This window comes from Suillus subalutaceus (assembly GCF_016647625.1).
Source record: "Suillus subalutaceus strain FC151 chromosome Unknown DFJ58scaffold_207, whole genome shotgun sequence".
In the NCBI taxonomy this organism is placed as follows: domain Eukaryota; kingdom Fungi; phylum Basidiomycota; class Agaricomycetes; order Boletales; family Suillaceae; genus Suillus; species Suillus subalutaceus.
In genome coordinates, this window is record NW_024540456.1 from 60,258 (window position 1) to 79,304 (window position 19,047).

The window sequence follows — 19,047 nt, forward strand, 5'->3', positions numbered from 1 at the left end:
CAAACGTTTGTCCAAAAACAACCTGGTGTCAAAAACTTTGACTTGTCATCCAGGTCTCGTACATGCCGAAACTCAAACATGACGGTTACTTTTCTTGTGAGCGTCTGCGACAGCAGACAGTCCTAGTCAAAAATGACTATCCGTGGCTTGAGAAAAAAAGTCTTGGAGACAAAGTCTTGGAGACATGAACACTTTCATGGATTTACTCACTATCTAGATGTAAAACTTGACGTGGACTCGTTCCTTGGCAGCGCTCGAGCAAAGGTATATACAGCAGCCCGAGTGACTCACCGCAGCATCTGAGCCAGCTGTCCTTCTGGTAAATCTCCGGACCAACATATTTTAGTGTTGCCGTAGTTGCTTATCTGATGAAAACACGACGCTTCGAAAAGACCGACTTAGCCCCAATCATCCTTCTGACAGATAAGAACTTTGCTTCTGGCAGTTCACCGCGAAAACGTACATCAAAAAATTCCCTTCCTACCCCAAATATATATGGCAAATATCATCTAAACTTTCGTTGACGTCGCGCAACGATTGGATAAGGTTTCGAGTGAAATACCCATTTGGGAGCAAAGTCTGGCATTGCCCGAGGCGCTAAAACTCGTTGAATATTCTTCCACGGAAGCTCAATTCAATTACTTATATATGGAACCAATGGTTGGGAAGGGCGGGAGGCGCGCGATCGGGTTACCAGAAGGCTATGCCCTTGATCTTCAGGGCAATAGAGTCTCTTGGCCATCATGATGGCCCGGGGAATGCAAAGTCGGGGCAGTGACCGAAAAGGTATTGCCGGATTCTTCAATGGCGTAATCGAGGCAAGAAAAATCGCATGACGGCAAGCACAGCCGGCTACCATCGAATCCTTTCCTTGAACTGTGACGTTAATAAATGCCACGATACTCAGGCTGCCCTCGCAACCACAAAGTTCAGTATCATACGTAGCTTCTGTATATCATGATATTAGCAACAGGTACATCTAAGTCCTACGAAGGCTGTGTCTGCGCGATGAGAGAAATAAGAAGAAAGCTCAAAATCGTGGCATCGTATCAGCTCCCAATCGGCCTTTAAAGCCGTTGGTAAAAGCGTGCGGGGCTTCTTGTTTTGCATTACGATGCCAGATCCGCTCTCACCCAATTCTAACACTATGCACCCTAGCAACCCATGACAGCTTAGAATAGACGAATGGGTTTGCCCATCGTGCTCTTGATATGCAACGACTGGACATTCTGCCAGTTCTTCTTGAGAAGGGAAACCAGAAAGTTAATACCTACGACAGCGTGAGAGACAGTTATGGTCGCATGTCTAAAATTCGTACTCATCATGACGTTCGCAAGGACCTGGTCGTCAGTCATTTGGACATGTCCAACGGCAACACCCAAGCAAAGGACTTTCTTGAGTTGGAACTTGATCGTTGATCGGACCTCATTGAGCTTGTTCGCTAGATCCTCAGCGTGAGAGATAGGAGTAGGGAACTTTCCAGCTAGTTAACTAAGTTTAAGGCATGAAAAATCACCGGATGAACACTAATTGATTTCACCTTTAGAGAGACCGGGCCCAAGAAGACGAGGAATCTGCTTGATCAAGGCTTCAGACGCCAAGAATGCATCATACTTCTTGGCGAGTTTCTTGACGAGCTTCTTATTCTTGTTCAGTCTGGCGAAATTAAATCAGAAATGATATCAGAGCCATAGCCTTACTCACTTTTTTAAGTCATCAACTGACTTGTACTCCAGCTCGATTTGCTTGGCGCGATCTATGTCCGCCGCATCAGCAAGAATACAGATGGACATGCGCGGGCGAGGGACATTAGGCAGCCTGAGATATAATCAATCACGACCTGTCATGCTCTGGAGCACGTACGCACTTGACGGTACCAGAGAAACGCTTGTCTTTTTGAGTATCGTAGTTCTTAAGACCAATCTGAAGTTCGATGGTCTCCACAAAGTTGCGTCTTTTCTCGCCATTGGCATCAGCCAGAAGGTCCTTAACGGAGCCCCCGCACGCTTGCCACTGATAGCTTACTATGTGATAGTCAGAGACGACCGAAACAGGTATCAGCGTGCTGGAAAACATACGAGCTCATGCTTGGTGACGGATTTTTGGGGTGGGTGGGATGTTTTGGGTCTTGAGGATGATATGAACGAATAAGGTTCAAGTGGCGGAATACATATACAGTGTGACATGCATACGTAATCAGAGATTTATTTGGCAACGCGTGACCTTCTGACATATCGGGCGCTCGGTGTCGATCGGGCACAACCACTTCACTTCACAGGACGCTCTTGGGAAGTCTACAAGGAATATGTTCTCTGTCCGTTCCTTCTAACTACCAACGTTAAATATTCAATCAGTTATCTCTTTATTTCTTTCATTTGCTCAATTGTATGCTTAGTTATTGTGGTATGTCTCTTCTTTTCATATGGTTGCTTCTGACCGAGTCATTTACATTCCAAGGTCATGACAGAACCTTGGGCTTTCCAGGGCGGGACGCCGCTGTAAGCCGTTGTTCTCTTTGTGGTAAAGCAAAGTACTGAGCATAGTAAAGATCTGATACCCCTGAATCTGATCTAGCATCTCTTTCACCTCGAACTGCGCTGCTATCGCCTCCCTATGAGAACGCAGAGCTAACCAGGTTACGGCGTGTTCACGGCTCTCCCAACGACAAATTCCGTCGCGAACGGGAACGTGTTCACGCAACTGCGAGCGCTCGTGACCTCTTACGACTCCTGGTAAACGAGGAGTATGAGGCGAAGCAGACTCGCAAAGTGCTCTATACTGCCTTAGACAGGTTGGACGCTGAAAGTCGCCGTGCTGAAGAAGCAGAAGTGCAACTAGCAGAGACTTTGGAACGGACGAGGTCTATCAACGAAGCTCGCGTTGCTGCTCAGCAGGAGGCAGCTCGGGCGCAGGAGGAACTGAGGCTCTACAAGTTGCAACTCGATAATGCGCAGAGAGAAATTCTCAGAGCCCAAGATGTACTTGGGGTCATTGAGGCCCAGAGGGATGACGCAGAGGCTGCGGCCGCTGACGCGCGCTCGAAGGCTCGAAGACTGAATGAAGAACGGTTGATTGAGCTCGCGAGGGAAGAGGGTCGTAGATTCGGGTACGAAGAAGGCATTCGTCGCGGTCGTAATATGGGTTACCGAGAAGGGCGCGTCACTGGTACTGATGGCGGTCGGCGAGACGCCGCTGCCGACAGGCTGCTCGACATACAGGAAGAAGCAAACAACGCTTCTGTAGTTTTGCCTCCTCAGCCTGCGCCGGTCACACCCATGCCAGAGAGCCGAAATGCACCAGAAGTCCTCCGTGTCTCCTCACATATCTCAACTTCACTCAATGGTCGTCGTGACTCTCGTTCTCATCGTGATTCCGAATCTGATTCTGCAAGTCGAACGAGCATCCCGCGCGCTCCTGACCCCATAGTAATGCCTGTCATGGTTGAACACCCGCGGCCCAGGACAGACACCTCCGTTACCAGTCAATCTTCTCGTTCGCGTTCACATCCTCAACCTTGGCCCATGTCCGAGCGCTCTTCAACTCGGTCACCCTCAACCAAACCGGTCTCAGTGCAAAATTCTGCACCTAGTGTTCAGCACTCAGAGTTCCAAGTCCCACCGGACGGCTACGTGCCGACCCTGGGCAAGGACCAACGTATATCTCTTCCTCCCCCGCATGAACTTAGTCGCAGTATCTCTTCACCATCACCGTCACAACCTGTCGCTGGTCCGTCCTCAGATTCTGTCAGAACGTTCGACTACCCCCCTCGCCGTGCTTCTCCTGAGTCACAAGCGTCAACGAAGATGTCTATGTCTCAATCCTCCACCATATCGGCGCTCGACATTGTCGGCCTGCCCAACATGACGAGTCGCGACAAACGCCGAGAGCGCAACGGTCTGAGTATCATCCATGAAGATGCAAGCGTCACAGCCGACTATGAAACCGTGACTGGATCTGACGCGGGACACCATCACCATCGCAACGAAAGACGCAGCGAAAGAGATGCAGACAGTGAAGCTACCAGGCACTCACGGAGAGAGATATCAAAGCAGAGGCTTGCTGACGAGCTTAGCCGGTCTAACTCATCCGAGTCCGAGGACTGGCGTCGATATGGCACAGAAGACAAGGTTTGCTTTTATACTACGTGGAGCGCACTTTGTGTTGACGAGAGCCACAGACTCACATGCAAAGTTATGATAGTACCACCCATCCTCGCTTAACTAACATGGCAACGCCAAACCCGCTCTCTCCTTCGAATTGGGATGACGCTAACACACCTCGGCATAATCGGCATTCAAGGACAGTATCCACTCCTAGTCAACGAGAGTCGGCCAGATATGAACACCGAAGAGACGTGTCATCAGACAGCTCTGTCCCTGAGATAACCATCCAACCCCCAGTGAGTGTCATCACCCTGCTCTAGATAAACGCTAAAGCTAAGCCTTGACAGTCCTGCCCTCCCTCTGACGCTCCATCGAGACGTGCGTCCGTATTTGGGCTACTCAGTCCTGATCACGCCAATCACCCGCTCCCTGTGCCTGTGCCTGTTTCGCAACGCACCTCACCTGTTCCTACAGTCCCTAACACTCCCGTTTCAGCGTCTATCTCGTTGGTAGGGTCCATGTATGACAGAGGACAGCTGCCAACCGGTTTCACCGGGAACAGTGGCGCACCGCCTCCAGGGGGCCCTGTCATTCCACATATGACTAGGAGAGAAGCGCCCTCGCAACGTAGTTCGCTTTACGCACCTGCCCAGCCTGAAAGCAGGCGATCACAGACCCCCCAGTCTTATGTGGCCTCCCCAGTCCCTTCTGGTTTCTCCTACCCCGCACCGCCTATTGCCAGGGAACCGACACCAAACGGCTCTGGACAGCGCGGAGACCGTTCCTCTACGCATGAACGCCGGCAGAGTCTAAGCCAGACGGCGGGAATGACGCCTGGCGCCCCCCCACGGTCTCTACAGCCAGGCCGCGGCGAGACTTCGCGTTCGTCCCACAAACAACGATCAAATGCGTCGAGTAGTTCGCGCCAGTCGTTTGCGCACTATGACCCAGGCGTGTACAATGACCCTGCATATTTGTCGAGTAACGAGTCAGTATTATTGGATCCTCGGACGGGCGCGAATACGGCTGCGAATTCGGGTGGGTCGAGAAGGACTTCGTAGATCCTCGTCACGTTCCCTCCGCCTGCGTATGTGGATATTCAAACGACTGGATGATTTTGTGTCGCACGGACTGTTTCTTGTTTATTCTCGTCGAGCATGATATTTGTTGTAGCGCTCAATTACTAACATCAAGTAATTAACTGACTAGAAGGTCTGTATATCCACTGCTATTGTTTTCACCATTGCATTTCAACATGAATCAATTATATGCATCATCGTCAGGACGTCCGAGGATCATGTCCCTAAATTAACTTGTTATCGTTTATTCCTTCTCTCCTCCGCCTTCCCGAGGAAACAATCACGTATCTTTAAGCGAATTGAATGATTGGAGCGCCCCGGTGGGAGTCTACTGCTTAATTTTTTTTTCTATCATGATACCCCACACAGCCGGATCCCGTTACAATCTGCATTTACGGAATGATCCGTGGAAGCATGGGCGCTCGATCTTGCCCCTCGGTCAGCCGACCTGTTCACCGTGATTAACGAGTCATCGTGATCAACAAGAAGCGGCGAGTCCAGTGAGGTCCAGTCCCCTCAATGCCGCCACCAATTAATCTGTTTAGCATGTCGCTAATCTGGAGAGGTCAGTTCAAAAGTTGTGACATGTATTTTTTATTAGACTTATAGTAGAGTTCCGTATTTGCCCGCGAGCGGCTCTCGACGCGGCTATCTGTTCAATTCACGCCAGCCACGATGTCGACGACGACACAAGAAGCATTTAAAAATATTCCACCATACCAACAGATGACAACCACCATTGAATACAGTCCCCGAGTTCCAGAGGATAGAGAAGGATTGTTTCTCTTGCTCTCCCTTGTCGTCCATAAGTTAGGGGTACCATGGTCAATTTATGGCCTAGGTGAATAGGGGCGCGCGATTTCAACCTTCGCCGCTCACTCGTAGAAGCCTCTTCCATCGATAAACACCGGCGAAAATGTCAGACTCAAACACCTCATCAGTTTTCGTAAACTCGGACTCATCAGTTTCTCCGGACCAAGACTCATCAGTTTCCTCGAACTCAGAGCCGGAGCACGAGCTCTCCATCTTCAAGCGTATCGGGGTACATCTCGATTCTCTTTCCGGCTCTCCAGCATATGAAGTGCACAGAGAGACCAAGCTCACACATGCACTCGACAACCTTGCTGGCAGTCCGTTCGTGTCCTTCAGGAGTCGGGTACAAACGGGCGCATTTAAGCTGCTCGTCAAGGGAGAGGATGCGGGAACATGGATGAAACCTGTCGTTGAAGTATTGCAAAGGCACGCAACCCCTTCGCCATTCGGCAGGGGAGAGGAAACTGTCATGGATCCAACTTACAGGCACGGAACAGAACTCAAAGCGAATGAGCTCGCCTTCAGTTCGCAAAGGGATACAGAATACAGAATATTCGTGCGCCACATCCAGCGTGAACTCCGAACAAGCATGTTCGTAGGGAAAACCGTTGCTCTCAAGTTATACAAGCTCGCCATATATGGCGAAGGAGGTCATTTTGACTGGCATCGTGACTCGACACATAGCGATGCTCACCATGGAACGGTGGACCAGGGGTCCCAAGGCATAGACTAAGAGGCAGTCTCTCAAGCGATAGTAGACTCATAGCCCAGAGGCAGCCCTTCGGCGATTTCCTTAGCTTAGTCAGCCACTGACTTACGCAGTCAGCTCTGTTTGTAGAGCATCATCGCAACACCTATCCTCATAGAGTCTGCTTTCTTCTGCGTCTGCCCTAGTCCAACGTGGTGAACAGAGCGAATCCGAATCAACCCAGTTTCGCATTAGAGTTCAACGTTGATTATAGTCATAGCACGCAGCATCAGTCTAGAACATTTTTATCAGAATTAGGAAGACTTCGGAACAAGAACGAACCATTTACAGAAAACAGCAAGCATATTACGTCGCACCACGCGTTAAAAGCCTGCATGTATTACAAGAAAAGGGCCGAGTCTACCTTACTTTTTTTACGTGTATATTTTGATGCCTAGCACTGATAGCACCTCAGGCATTACTTTTCGGAACCAATAACGGTCTTTGAGACCCGGTTCCTATGTTGTGGGAAAGTAGTCTGTGAGACCCACCCTCCCGCCTTCTAATAATAACACACCCTCCTAGGATGTACCTGCGCCTCCAGAAACCCCTCGTGCACCTCCAGAAAACCCTCGTGCACCTCCAGAAAACCTCTCGTGCACCTCCAGAAAACCTCTCGTGCACCTCCAGTAATCTCTTATGCACTGAGCTTGGGAGCCTTGCTCCTCCCCGATTCACGCTGTAAGTTCTTCTCTTCTTTCCCTCACCATGTCTTCCTTGACGCCACGTCGCACTCGCAAAGCTCAACTCGCATCTTCTGGCCTAGGATCTCACTTTGTAAGCCCAAGGAAGGCTCGAGACAAACGGAAAACTCAAACATATGTTGAGCTTCCTGGCGCAGAGACTAAGCGCCGCCGACTTTTGGACGCAATGGAACGACTTTTGAAGCCGCAACACGAGGAATCACACCCACAGTTGTTGGCACAAGCACCACCATCTGATACTGTGACTACGGAACACATGGATACTGACAATCTTGTTGTCAGCGAATTTCACTCTGATGAACAGCCATCTCTTGAGATCTCAGTATCGCCTGTCAAACGGCGGATTGTGCCCGACAAATCCACCAATTCACTCTACAAAAACTGGATTGCACTCATACCAACCCTTGTTGATCCAGTACTCCAGTACTTCAGACGAACGCAGGGCAAAGCACTGGAAAATATACATCCAGTCATATCTGCATGTGGGAAGCCTTCGTGTACACCGAAACGGACGACAATGATGTGTTTATTCTTCGACCGTGAGCCCATGTCTTGCAGTAATCAAAATTTTGCTGACATCTACATAGGGTTCACATCTATAGATGTACTAAGTTGTACCTGCTCCACTCTCCAGCAAGTCCTCGTTCACCATGGTCTATTTCCGACCGCGCCTTCACAGCCTCGAATGGCTGTATCTGTTGACCTGCTCTCATTCTACCGCGCATTGTTTGAGCGCTCATGTGACGCGATTAACGCTCTCGCATCAGCGCTCAAAAATCACTACTCCCGGCGGGGTTACCAGATGACTGACGCCCAGGTAACAATCACTTACATAACTAGGTCACTACTGATTCATCCCAGGGCGAAGTTATACAGGACCCATTCCGACGAGGCCTCGGCTATGCCGTGCAATGGTACGACATCCTGCAAGTTGAAGTTGAGCGCCAAGTTGAGACGATCGTTCAACAACACCGTGATCGTATAGCAGAGTTTCAAGCATCCTCTCGAGTCTCGAATTCACCTTTGCCCACTCAATGCGCACCCCTTCTAGTGCAACGGTGTCCTGCTTGCTTTGCAGGTATTCTTCATGGTAGATCTACAGATGAGGGAGGTGACATTCATGTCGCAATGGACGGTAATTTCCATCACCGTCATCGACGTGCTGCTGGAGACTGTCCAAAGTTCTATGACCCTACTTATTTTCTCCCGAAAACCTTTGTTGACACGATTGGGCGCCATATTGACACTCAACGTAAGCGACCAGTGAGGTCTCACGTTCCCCTTGTCCCTGATGAAGCCGTTGACCAATGCGAGAATGCTTACGAGGCTGCTGACGGCAAAAAACAGAAAGCGGCAATGGATAGCTTCGACGACACTGGAATCATGGCCCTTATCTGTCGTCACGACATCCCTTTATTTTTTGCCAACATAGACTCACCTGGAGAACAGCAAAAGTATTCGGTAGCCTTACTTCAGCACTTCTTTTCACTTCTCCCCCCCGAAGCTACTGTCGTAGCTCTTTATGATGTCGGCTGTGTTTTGGCACGAACACTCTCCAAGGTACGTTATGATCCTGGACTGAAACAATTGCTTACACCATTTACAGCATGAAATTCTTCCCAAAAGCATCACCTCACGCCTTCGATTTGCAACCACTGCCATGCACGCATATGGGCACGAGTGGGCTTGCCAGCTCGTATATAACCCACGAATATGTGTGGGTCTTGGTTTATCTGATGGTGAAGGGACCGAACGCCTCTGGTCTCGCTTAGTTCGATTGATAGGTGTTGAGCGCACTTCTAGTGTATGTACTCTATTATTTTCATTTAAAACTAATGAATTTAAAACACTGCTTAGCGCCAACGCCGTTTATGGTTGATTGATCGGCAAGCAGTGGCTATAGCTTCGGAGATGCGAACTGATCTAGGCGACTGGATCAAACGATGCCTCAGACGGGGCATCAAGGGGCAAGGTTCAGCAGCCCAAGACGCACTAGATCAATGTGAGGTCTCCATTGAAGAATTGCAAGCCGAGTGGTCGCAGCAAAGGCAATCTCAGTTATCTATCCGTGCTCGTAAGTTTTATACATTTTTAAATGACGTGGCTATTGCTCAATGATATCACAAGATGCACCCGCCTGCCTCAAGAAGGAGTTGGACACAGTCTTAGCTCTCCAGGCAGATCTGGACGCCTCAGACAAAGCATTGCAAACCACCAGGATGATGTTGGAGAAAGATATGGCTTCAGATGATACACTAGAGGCTCTCGAAAGTCTAGAGAGGGGACACGATCGCCTGATGAACAAGGTCGAGGCTCTTTACTCCTCATTGAACATTCATGACAGATTTCCTGAGCTTCATGGCATCAATCTCGAATTTGTTCGCATCCTTCTCATGGCACGCGATCTCAAAATGAACGTTTGTAAATGTGCGATTGCGAGTTTCTTCGAGTGGGATAAATTAGATCGAGCAGTCAGTGGCGCTCAGCAAGCGTTAGGTAAGTTCATGCCGATTCATTTGTGAATGATTTATTAGATTCTTTTAGGCGCCAAGCTGCATCAACAGACACGTAAAGCAATTTCCAAGCGTCAGCCCGCACTAATGACCGCTATCAGGAAATTTAACTCCTACTGTGAGCGGCTTGATTCATTGTATGATACATCCTGGGGGATTCCACTGCCCGCACCCCTTCCCACCAAACTTGCAGAACTACGTTCTGACCCAGGACTGATGGAGGATGTGTGGATTACACCGTCTCATGGAGAGGTTCCGCGGTGGTTAGACGACACATCTACAAGAGATGGCATTCGTGCACTTCTCAAGCGTGATCGGTGTCGAGAGGAGCAGGTTCGGCTAGGTGTTGAGGCCGATAACCTGTGCCGCTTCTTCGGAAATGAGTTGGGGGCACTTGAACTTGCCCTTCGGTCGCCAAACAGTGAGCTAACCTTTCTTATTAACTTCCATATCTCATATACCCTTAGGTGAACCATTCGCAGTTCTATTGCAACAACGGCATGCCAATTTTATCTGCCTTCAAACACGATGGTCAAATTGCTTGGCTTCTTCGGTACGCTTTACTAATGAAGTCAGCAAGGCAGTAGCCATTGCGACCACCCTCTCGGGAGGCTCACCAAACATGGCACTTCATTGGATTAATGCCAGCATGCTGGTAGTGTCTGATTCTGAAGGTTGTGATGAACTCCCTATCGTCGATCCTGACCATTGCCCCCAAGTCGACTCTGAACAAGCAGCTCTGGCCGATGTCCTGGAGGGTGAGATGGGGGCAATTGAGTTAGATGACGATGACTCAACAAATTACGGGCGCGATGCTAATGCTGTGATTTGCTGGAACCTTCCTGAGGTACGGTTATTTTTATTGTTAGGAGTTGACGATGACGTGTCATAGAATCTCCTTGTGGATGACTTCTGCGTCCCATCGCAAGAGCCAGGTGTCCTCGACCCTGCTAAAATTTTCGCGCGAATACGACCTTCGCATGACGGAATCCCTCGTCTAGAGTTTGATCCAAAAGAAATCGGTATACTCAGTTCTCCTACTGCATGCCTCAATGATACATGCATTAACAACTGCGCCATTCTCCTGTGGTGCTCTCAACTGAACACCTCCGCTGCACGGTGTGCGATACTCTCCACTCACGATCTTCCCCGCATTCGTTACAATGCCCCAGACGACAACATCTGGCGCCATACAATGTGGATTCGTTATTGGGAAAAAGACATATGGGTTCTTCCGATTCATCGTCCATCAGGGATTGGACACTGGGTGATGTGCGTCATCCAGTTGTCGACCAAAGAACTTTACTGTTTGACAGCATGGGCGACAGGACCCCTTGGCAAAGTGACGTCAAAGTGAGATTAATTTTTTAAGAGTTCTTTTGTCTGACCTGACTGATTGACACATGATATGAAAGGATATAATGAGACTGATTGCTCGGTTCCTTGCAGTTGCGCGTCAACACGGCCATCATGTTCATATTGATCTTGCAGGGTGGGTGGCTCGACCACTGAATGTGAGTTTCATGCTTTGCTTTCTTGACTAGTCTGACATCGTGTATTATTTAGACCAAACGTCTTCAGAATAACGACTTCGATTGTGGCGTGTGGGTATTGGCTGCAATATTCGCTGTTATACGTGGCAGCCGTGTTACAGGCCTACATGAGCAGGACATGGGCAATCTGCGACGCTATGTGCGGAGTATGGTGCTTGCATTACCAGCTCTCTCGAGTTACAGTAATACAAGGTCTACGTATAAGGATTCTTCCCAGTAATTAGCATATTGTCCTCCCTCTGATAATTCAATATCCTTCGTGCTACCCATTGGCGATAGCATTCGGCCATGACCTTGTGTCTTGTGCATGCCTGCAAGCTGCTAACACGAGCATTGAGCTCATCCCAACCTGTAAGTAACCGCTGATGTGCTTCTCGGATCTCTTTCAGAAGCTCAGCGATTTCACCCATGTTATATATGGCTGCGTGACGAGCATGTGATTCCCTTTCTGCGCGCAAGTGCCGGCCATGCATCACGTCGCAGAGGTTTTGCGTGAAACGGTCTTCCTCTGGTGAATCAGGTGGAGCTGGAAGGTCGTAAGGAGGGGCTTTGTTCCACTGCAAGAGATCGGATTGATCAATCAAGTCAGATCCAGTGAGAGATTGGTGAAACAGATAGGAATCAGGAAGGGAGAGGGTTGAATATTGGATTAGGGAAGACGCCTGAAGAGCATGCAGATCCCCAGATCTGATACGAGGCCCACGTCGACCATGATGCTTGGCATAGGCACGAGCGTTTTGAGCTTGTCGAACGAGTTTACCTCTGTAAAACATATGATTAACAAGAATAAATGATTGCAAAATACTTACCGTTCTGACCGAGCATACAATGTCTTGTGTTGCCGTGCAGCTGCTGATTTCTCTTCAAATGTGAAGTACTTAGCTTTGCGACCCATACTAGAGACCGGGCAATGTGAATGGTCAAAGTGTGTTAAGACCATAGTTGGTCTTAAGTTCATATTGCGATACTGTCCTCTTACCCGTCAAAATGCAATACAGCCATGAAACATGATGTTCTTGCCTTGATTTTGTATTAGCATGATGGGGCGCACCACGGCAGTCGATGATGCTACTGTTGAGACAGTTGGCTGGCAGTCAATCCCTCTACATTTGTGTTTTCAATTCAGTGCGATATGTATTTTCAATCTCATTGGCTCACCAATGTCATGTCCACCCCACAGGAGGCTCGGACAAGCCTCCCACTAGTAGCCTCCATGGAGCCTCCCACTACTAGTAGTAGCCTCCATGGAGCCTCATGGGGCTGAGCGCTGACTTCAGCTTACATAATAACCCTCCAGCCTGCTTTTCGGCGCTAGTACCCTTGAACTTCGAAGCTACTGTATTATTCCGAAAATTTCCATGGCTTCTTCTTATCGATTAACAGTCTCAACTATCGTACCTTGTCTGTATCCTGCTGCAGAATGACTGCAATCATATCTCAATCCTCACACTTTGTTGATGTTGGCACGCAAACAGACACGCACTTCTGTACCATCAGTCACCTCGTAAGTCCTTAGTCAGTTTAATATTCAGATGCTGCTGATTACTGATTGCTTCTAGCTTGAGCTTGTGGACAAGGCTGTGTCGACAGAGGAGGACCCAGGAGTTAGTAGTCTCCAAGTTGACGCTGGGTGGAAGAGCCTCGATGGCATTCCTTGTATCATGGGTGGCATAACGGCCCTTGTTGGTAAGGCATATTGCCTTCCATTTTTAATACCAATCCTGACTTTATTTCAGCATCTGTTGGTGGCACCTTGCGTGGGCGTACCTCGAACGACTTCCCTTGGAAAACTCTACCCAAGGAGCTAGCTCGGCTCGGATGTCGCCTCGTCAACTACCCTGATGATACTTTGATGCCCGGCGAGATTCGACCTACACTCATTCGGAGCAAAGGCATACATGATCTGACCCTTCCTCATCGGGTTAATCTTGTCAATGCACTCAAGATGGGCACCCTCACTATACAAGCCATGACAAATGATACTGCTCGCAAACGCCTTACAATGTCCTGGGACCCAGTCATTATCGCAGAGGCGCCCTCATATCGATCAAACCACTCCCGCGCGCGACGTGTGTTTGCTAATGGTGACATTGACTTCAGGGGGCCTCGCCGTCTTGCCTCTCCCCCTTCTACACCTTCCACTCGTCCCTCTACACCTTCCAATCGTCCCTCTACACCTCCTAGTCGTCTTTCTACATCTGCTGCTCGTCCTCCAGCACGTGCTGCGCGTCCTCACACACCTGCTGTGCGTCCTCATGCACCTGCTGCTCGTCCTCCTGCACCTGCTGCTCGTCCTGCTATACACCCTACTCGTCGTACTCAGGTTTTTGTAGAGATATCACGCCCACCACCCCGGCCAGCTTCTAGGGCAATACCATCATCCACTGCTCGCACCATATCACGCCCGCTACTCCGGTCAGCTTCCAGAGCAGTTTCTAATCACACCAACCTTATCCCGCCCATCACTTCTGTCGAGCAGTCTGCATCGACTTCTGAATATGATGATGAGTTACATGTTAGTGAGAGCGAACATCGGCCTGCCAAGCGTAACAGATACGGTATGACTGAATCTTAATGATTTCAAATAACGTAGATGACATGTTTATACAAGCAATCTTTTCGGAATTGTACTTTTTTTTCTGAACACGCGGATACTCGGGTCGTGATCGATCGTTGGCGGTATTCGCTTCTTGCTTTGAGCCTCTTGAGCCTCCCTTGAGCCTCCCTCACGATCTTCCGGTAAGCCTCCTGCTTTCACTTCTTCATATACACGCAGAATTACACTTTGGTTGCCAGCTCAAGCATTTCATTTCAACGTGAGTCATTTAGCATTATGTACAGCGTTATCCTCATTCCTTTCGTTCTGAACCCTCTTATTAGCCTCTCGAGCATCCCGAGAGCCTCGCTCGCACCCTCTTGGTTACCTTGCCAGATGGGCCTATTCAAATATCTTGTACGTTTGTTTAATTCCGTGCTAGCATACCATTCTAACTTGTTTAGTCTGCATCAGCTCAAATCAGCCTCATAAATATGAAGGCGCTGTAGGTTTTTTTCTGCCCCTTCTGATTTCCCATCTGATATACTCTTGCGCAAACCGCCCAATAGACGGTCTGCAAAAATTGGCATCTACTGCACATAGTACGAGTAAGTACGCGTGCTGTCATATATTTCTTCCAATATTGACCACACTGTAGACATGACGCAAAACATCCCCGATAACCCATCATCTCCTCACCCGAGTTACATGGGTCTTCCTGATACCTTCGATTACATGCAAGAGCAGTTTGGTGGTGGCCGTCGTAACCCATCACCACCCGTTGAGCTGACTCCTTCGCGACTCAGGAGTAAGCTCAAGGCTACAGAGCGGGATGCCGGCCTTGTCAAAGGTGCATCTACCCGCCGCCAGGCTTATCAACGCCTCGCTGTGGAAGGGCAAGATCCTGCACCTAACTTACCTCATGCGGTGCCGGCTGCTATCTCGACAAGCGAAACATCATCGTCAATGCTCCATGTGGGTAGTAGTCGCCATGCCTCACCCTTTCCTGCCCCACACGCTCCTGAACAGCTCCAGGATGTGTTTTTTGGTTCCATGAACCAGCCACACGCCTGGATGGATCCCAACTCTTCGGATACCTTTAGCATGATGGGGTCCGAATCTTATTTATCTGGAGGATCGCAAAATCACTTCGTCCCCCAGGATATGGACCGCCTAGCACCTCCGCCAAGTTACACTTTTCCTGCGAGTTCATCGGGTTTGACCTCTCGTGGATGCTCGCTAGATCCTCATGCTACAGGCCAAACCCATTCTGGATTGACTGAGGATCTTGCTGGCAAAGTCTCACCATTCGTCCTTCAGCCAGTTCCGTCATCATCGTCTCATGATCACCTGCCTGCCCTCCCAACCACCAATGTCATTCCACCGACGCCTTTCAAGGATGGTGATAGCACCACCTCAACAAATACTATCGGTACTTTGCTGAGCGGTTCCAATTCCCAGATGGACTTAGGAGGCCATCCTTCTACCTCTCGTGCACGCTTTCCCGAGGAACACGAGCCAGTGACCCATGATGAAGGACTTACGGTCACTGGACGCAGGTCTGCAGAGGTGAATGCAGCACTTGATGTCGGGTTTGCTGCAGTAGAGCGCTGCTTTCTTGAGCTCGCTACATCCACCACGCTCCCTACTTCCCAATTGATCAACCTATTCTTGAAGAGTCGTGGACGCACCGTGAATGGCACTAACTATTGGAACCTATACGCCAACTACTTCAAAGAGCATATGCAGATAGAACTCGCGCGCATTGGCAAAGAAGCCCAGGCTGGAGGTGGCACGCCAAGTAAGTATTATTTTATATCTTGTTGCGCAGGACGTTTATAACCCTTATAGGTGCAACTGTGCGCACGCAATGTTACGACAAATTCAAAGAGGCCTATCCTGACTCTTACCAAGATATCCTGCTCATGCATGAGGAGGCATCACTCCTCGGATCATCGCCTCAAACAATAGCTCAGCGTGGACATGGATTCCAGAAACACTATCGAAGGGTGATACAGATTGTACGTTTTCTTTCCCGAAGTTCCATCATCCCCTCATGTTGTAATCACAGCTCGAGTCTGCCGCTATGAAGTCAGGCTTTGAAGCAGCGATCGTGCTCTGCGGGAAAGTAGTCAATGAAGATGGTTCACTTGGCCACTCGTATAACACGCCAGGTGCTGCAGGGGTAAGTCTCTTTGTACTCTACATCCTGACGTATACTTAAAGAGACAGTTCTGGGAGACACGATGTCGCGCAAGCGATGATGCCATCGTCGGGCATCTCAAGGCTCACGTGTAGTGAGTGTACACTTAAATTTTGTTTATGCTATGACTTATGCCCGCACAGTAATACTACATCTTTAGCTGCGGTGGATGAAGCATTCAATGATGGCACCCGCAACGATGGCACCCGCAACGACCCTTCAACTCCAAATTCAACCCTGAACCATGATCGTGATCAGTCTCAGGCTCCTGAGGGACGGGATGATGGCTTGAAATGGATCAAGCTCGAACTTATCAGACAAGTTGGTATGTTAGAACGTCGACACTCCTTTTATTCATTTGACCTAAACTACAAATAGCCCAACTTGGAGGCAAGTGCGCCTGGGATAAAAATTTCCCTTGGAAGGGCATGTCAAGCGCCCTTGCTGATGCCAATCTCTGTATTAGAGGCTATCCGGCTCATAAGTGTCTCTTGCCTGGCGAAGCTCACAATGAAAACTCGAAGAACAAGGGCATCGGCGCGCTGACTCAGAAGGAAATTGTAACGCTGATAGATGCGTTGAAGGGAGGAACCATGCAAGTCTTCAAAGTTGACAAGGCACACCGAGGTGAGTTTTGTTTACCTTTTAATATGCACTTTTGGGTTTTAACCTCACGTGTAGCAGCTGTGATGGCCTCCGAGAGGCCAGTCATTACAGGCATCGCACCGCCACCCGAGTGGCCTCATGAGGGTGCTCGACGACTATTTGCTAATGGTGATACCGACTACCATGGCCCAGTTCGTCTCCAGCCCAGCAGTGCAGCTACAAAGGTTAAGAAAGAAAAAGCGCCTCAGGCCCCTCTCCCACCCTCCGATAATGACGACTCCGACTCCGACTCCGACTCGGGTGATGATCGCCCAGCAGTACCTGCTGCTCCCAAGCTCCGAAAACCTACCATGCGAGTAGAACTACCACCGCCCCTGCCCTCGCGCCCATTCAAGGTTGTGGCAGCACCACGCTCACGCCCAGTCAAAATCATTCAAAAGCCGGAACCAACTGCAGCAGCGAGCGAGGTTATCTCAATTACTTCGACCGAGGATGTCGAAGAGCCTGATACCGAGTATGACGAAGCACGCGGGAAGAAGAGGAAACTGAAGGCTAAGGCTACGAACACGTCTCGTGCGTCAAAGAGGCAAGCATCATCCGAGGAGAAGACTGATACTTCAAAAGTAGGGAAGAAAGGGTCACGGGCTCAGATGAAACCACCCAAAGCACTTCCCTTACCATCAACCTCTCCGACGAAGGGTGGCCCGTTGTCCCCATTGACAGTGGGATCATCGAGTGTGGCGGGATCACCAGAGCCTGAAAGTGAGCACACTTTTTTCTCACTTGACTTCGTTTGACTCAAGGCTGATAGCTGTGGTTCCAGCGCGACCTAAAGATGAACCATATATTGAGCGGACTAAGGGTAAGCGATTTCACATTTTCTTGCTACATAACTAATGTCCATCTATCCTCCAGTCAAACCACGCCGAATCACCAAGGACTCCAAAGGTAAAATGAAGCGTGCTCACCGCATGGCATACAGCCAGTCAGACTGAATCTGAGGTCGACAAGGGCAAGAAGGTTGCTGAGAGTGTCATCTCCCCTACTTCGGTCAATGTCACGGCAGAATCTTTACAGGAAGGCTTGGCCGAGGTAACACACGATGCTAAGCCAGCGGACAAGCAGCAGGAACTCCCTCGCATCGCCAAACCCATTGAGGGTCTTCACGATGCAGTTCGTGACTCTCGTAACCCCCACGACCCTCCACATGACCTACACCAAGCTCATCACAAGCTCCCTGTACGTCATCATCTTCGTGAGGATAACCCTCCTCACCACCAACAGGAACGTCATCAGGAGGTCATCTCTGACCCTCGCGACGACCTTCACGAGGGGGGTCCTCTTCGCAATCCCCGCGAGCCTCGTCATGAGGTCCTCTATGATGTTCGAGATACTGCCCATCACGACCCACGTGATACCCTCCGTGACACTCGTCAACCTCTTCGTGCCCATTCTCGTGAGCCATGGTACATGCATGATGCCATGCGACGTCGTGAAGAGACTCCTACGATCGAGCGTGATGCTCACCTCTCTCGTGATGTCTTGTACCACCGTGACTCTCACAATCACCGCTACACTAGTCTGCAACCTCGCAACTATTATGGACCTACTGATCCTCGCATTGACAGTGAGTTCACCACACGGGATGGTTCCCCAGCCTTGGAGTCACACCGCGACACCCTTTATGCTCATGGTGAGCGTGAACAGTTCATACCCAAGCCGATACAGCCCAGTGCCTGGTCCAGGACTATGCTCGACGCAATGACCTTGACGAGCGTCGGGGATTTGGTGGAGGACCATACCGTGACAGTGGGTACCCTCAAGGCAGGGCTCGTAACCAGGATTCCAGATGGATGGACAACGTCCACAGTGTTGCATCTTCATCTTCGGACTATGCTGTGCCACGAGCATTTAGTCGTGATCACACTCTCCCTCCACCTCCTCCTTCATCATAATCGGCTTTTGATGCACCCGTGCTTTTGTCATTGGTTGGGTTGCTCTTTGGTTCTTCTTCTTGTGCTTACTTCGTCTGTTTATGCTGATAACTTGCTATGGTGGTTTGCTCATTCCTACACTCGTCCCGCTTTCGTACCCTATTTATGTAGCTACACATGCGGTCGTTACATTTTTCCTTGTCTTGATAATATCAGTATAGCGGCTCCAATGCCTGCTTTGGTTTGCTTCAGAAC

The 19,047-nt window shown here is 49.6% G+C and overlaps 6 protein-coding genes across 6 annotated transcripts; 5 read left to right on the plus strand and 1 right to left on the minus strand.

Moving 5' to 3' along the window:
- Positions 1–852: 852 nt before the first annotated feature.
- On the minus strand, positions 853–2,210 carry DFJ58DRAFT_819805 (60S ribosomal protein I1-a). The gene is made up of 6 exons (XM_041391934.1): positions 2,177–2,210; positions 1,868–2,006; positions 1,705–1,818; positions 1,541–1,656; positions 1,319–1,483; positions 853–1,270 (listed from the first exon to the last, which is right to left on the minus strand). Exons 1-6 carry the CDS (start codon positions 2,184–2,186, stop codon positions 1,173–1,175), a joined length of 642 nt encoding a protein of 213 aa, XP_041236728.1. The 5' UTR covers positions 2,187–2,210; the 3' UTR covers positions 853–1,172.
- DFJ58DRAFT_917805 (uncharacterized protein) lies at positions 2,211–5,381 on the plus strand. Its single transcript, XM_041395549.1, has 5 exons — positions 2,211–2,403; positions 2,458–2,498; positions 2,549–4,127; positions 4,178–4,399; positions 4,451–5,381. Exons 2-5 carry the CDS (start codon positions 2,461–2,463, stop codon positions 5,162–5,164), a joined length of 2,553 nt encoding a protein of 850 aa, XP_041236729.1. The 5' UTR covers positions 2,211–2,403; positions 2,458–2,460; the 3' UTR covers positions 5,165–5,381.
- A 717-nt stretch (positions 5,382–6,098) lies between these two features.
- Positions 6,099–6,772, plus strand: DFJ58DRAFT_866640 (uncharacterized protein; the record flags this gene model as incomplete). The annotated part of the gene is made up of 1 exon (XM_041394187.1): positions 6,099–6,772. The coding sequence occupies one exon, from the start codon at positions 6,099–6,101 to the stop codon at positions 6,726–6,728; it is 630 nt and encodes a 209-aa protein (XP_041236730.1). The 3' UTR covers positions 6,729–6,772.
- Positions 6,773–7,451: 679 nt separating this feature from the next.
- DFJ58DRAFT_719198 (uncharacterized protein) lies at positions 7,452–11,733 on the plus strand (the record flags this gene model as incomplete). Its single annotated transcript, XM_041384585.1, has 13 exons — positions 7,452–7,724; positions 7,752–7,986; positions 8,086–8,264; positions 8,309–9,007; positions 9,054–9,321; positions 9,375–9,521; positions 9,575–9,943; positions 9,992–10,381; positions 10,428–10,718; positions 10,890–11,232; positions 11,259–11,313; positions 11,376–11,474; positions 11,527–11,733. 13 exons carry the CDS (start codon positions 7,452–7,454, stop codon positions 11,731–11,733), a joined length of 3,555 nt encoding a protein of 1,184 aa, XP_041236731.1.
- Positions 11,734–15,579: 3,846 nt separating this feature from the next.
- Positions 15,580–16,070, plus strand: DFJ58DRAFT_638431 (uncharacterized protein; the record flags this gene model as incomplete). Its single annotated transcript, XM_041381315.1, has 2 exons — positions 15,580–15,838; positions 15,901–16,070. Coding segments are annotated over 2 exons (429 nt in total), but the record flags the coding sequence as incomplete, so codon positions are not given.
- Positions 16,071–16,680: 610 nt separating this feature from the next.
- On the plus strand, positions 16,681–17,097 carry DFJ58DRAFT_624003 (uncharacterized protein; the record flags this gene model as incomplete). The annotated part of the gene is made up of 1 exon (XM_041381076.1): positions 16,681–17,097. A coding segment is annotated over one exon (417 nt), but the record flags the coding sequence as incomplete, so codon positions are not given.
- Positions 17,098–19,047: the final 1,950 nt, after the last annotated feature.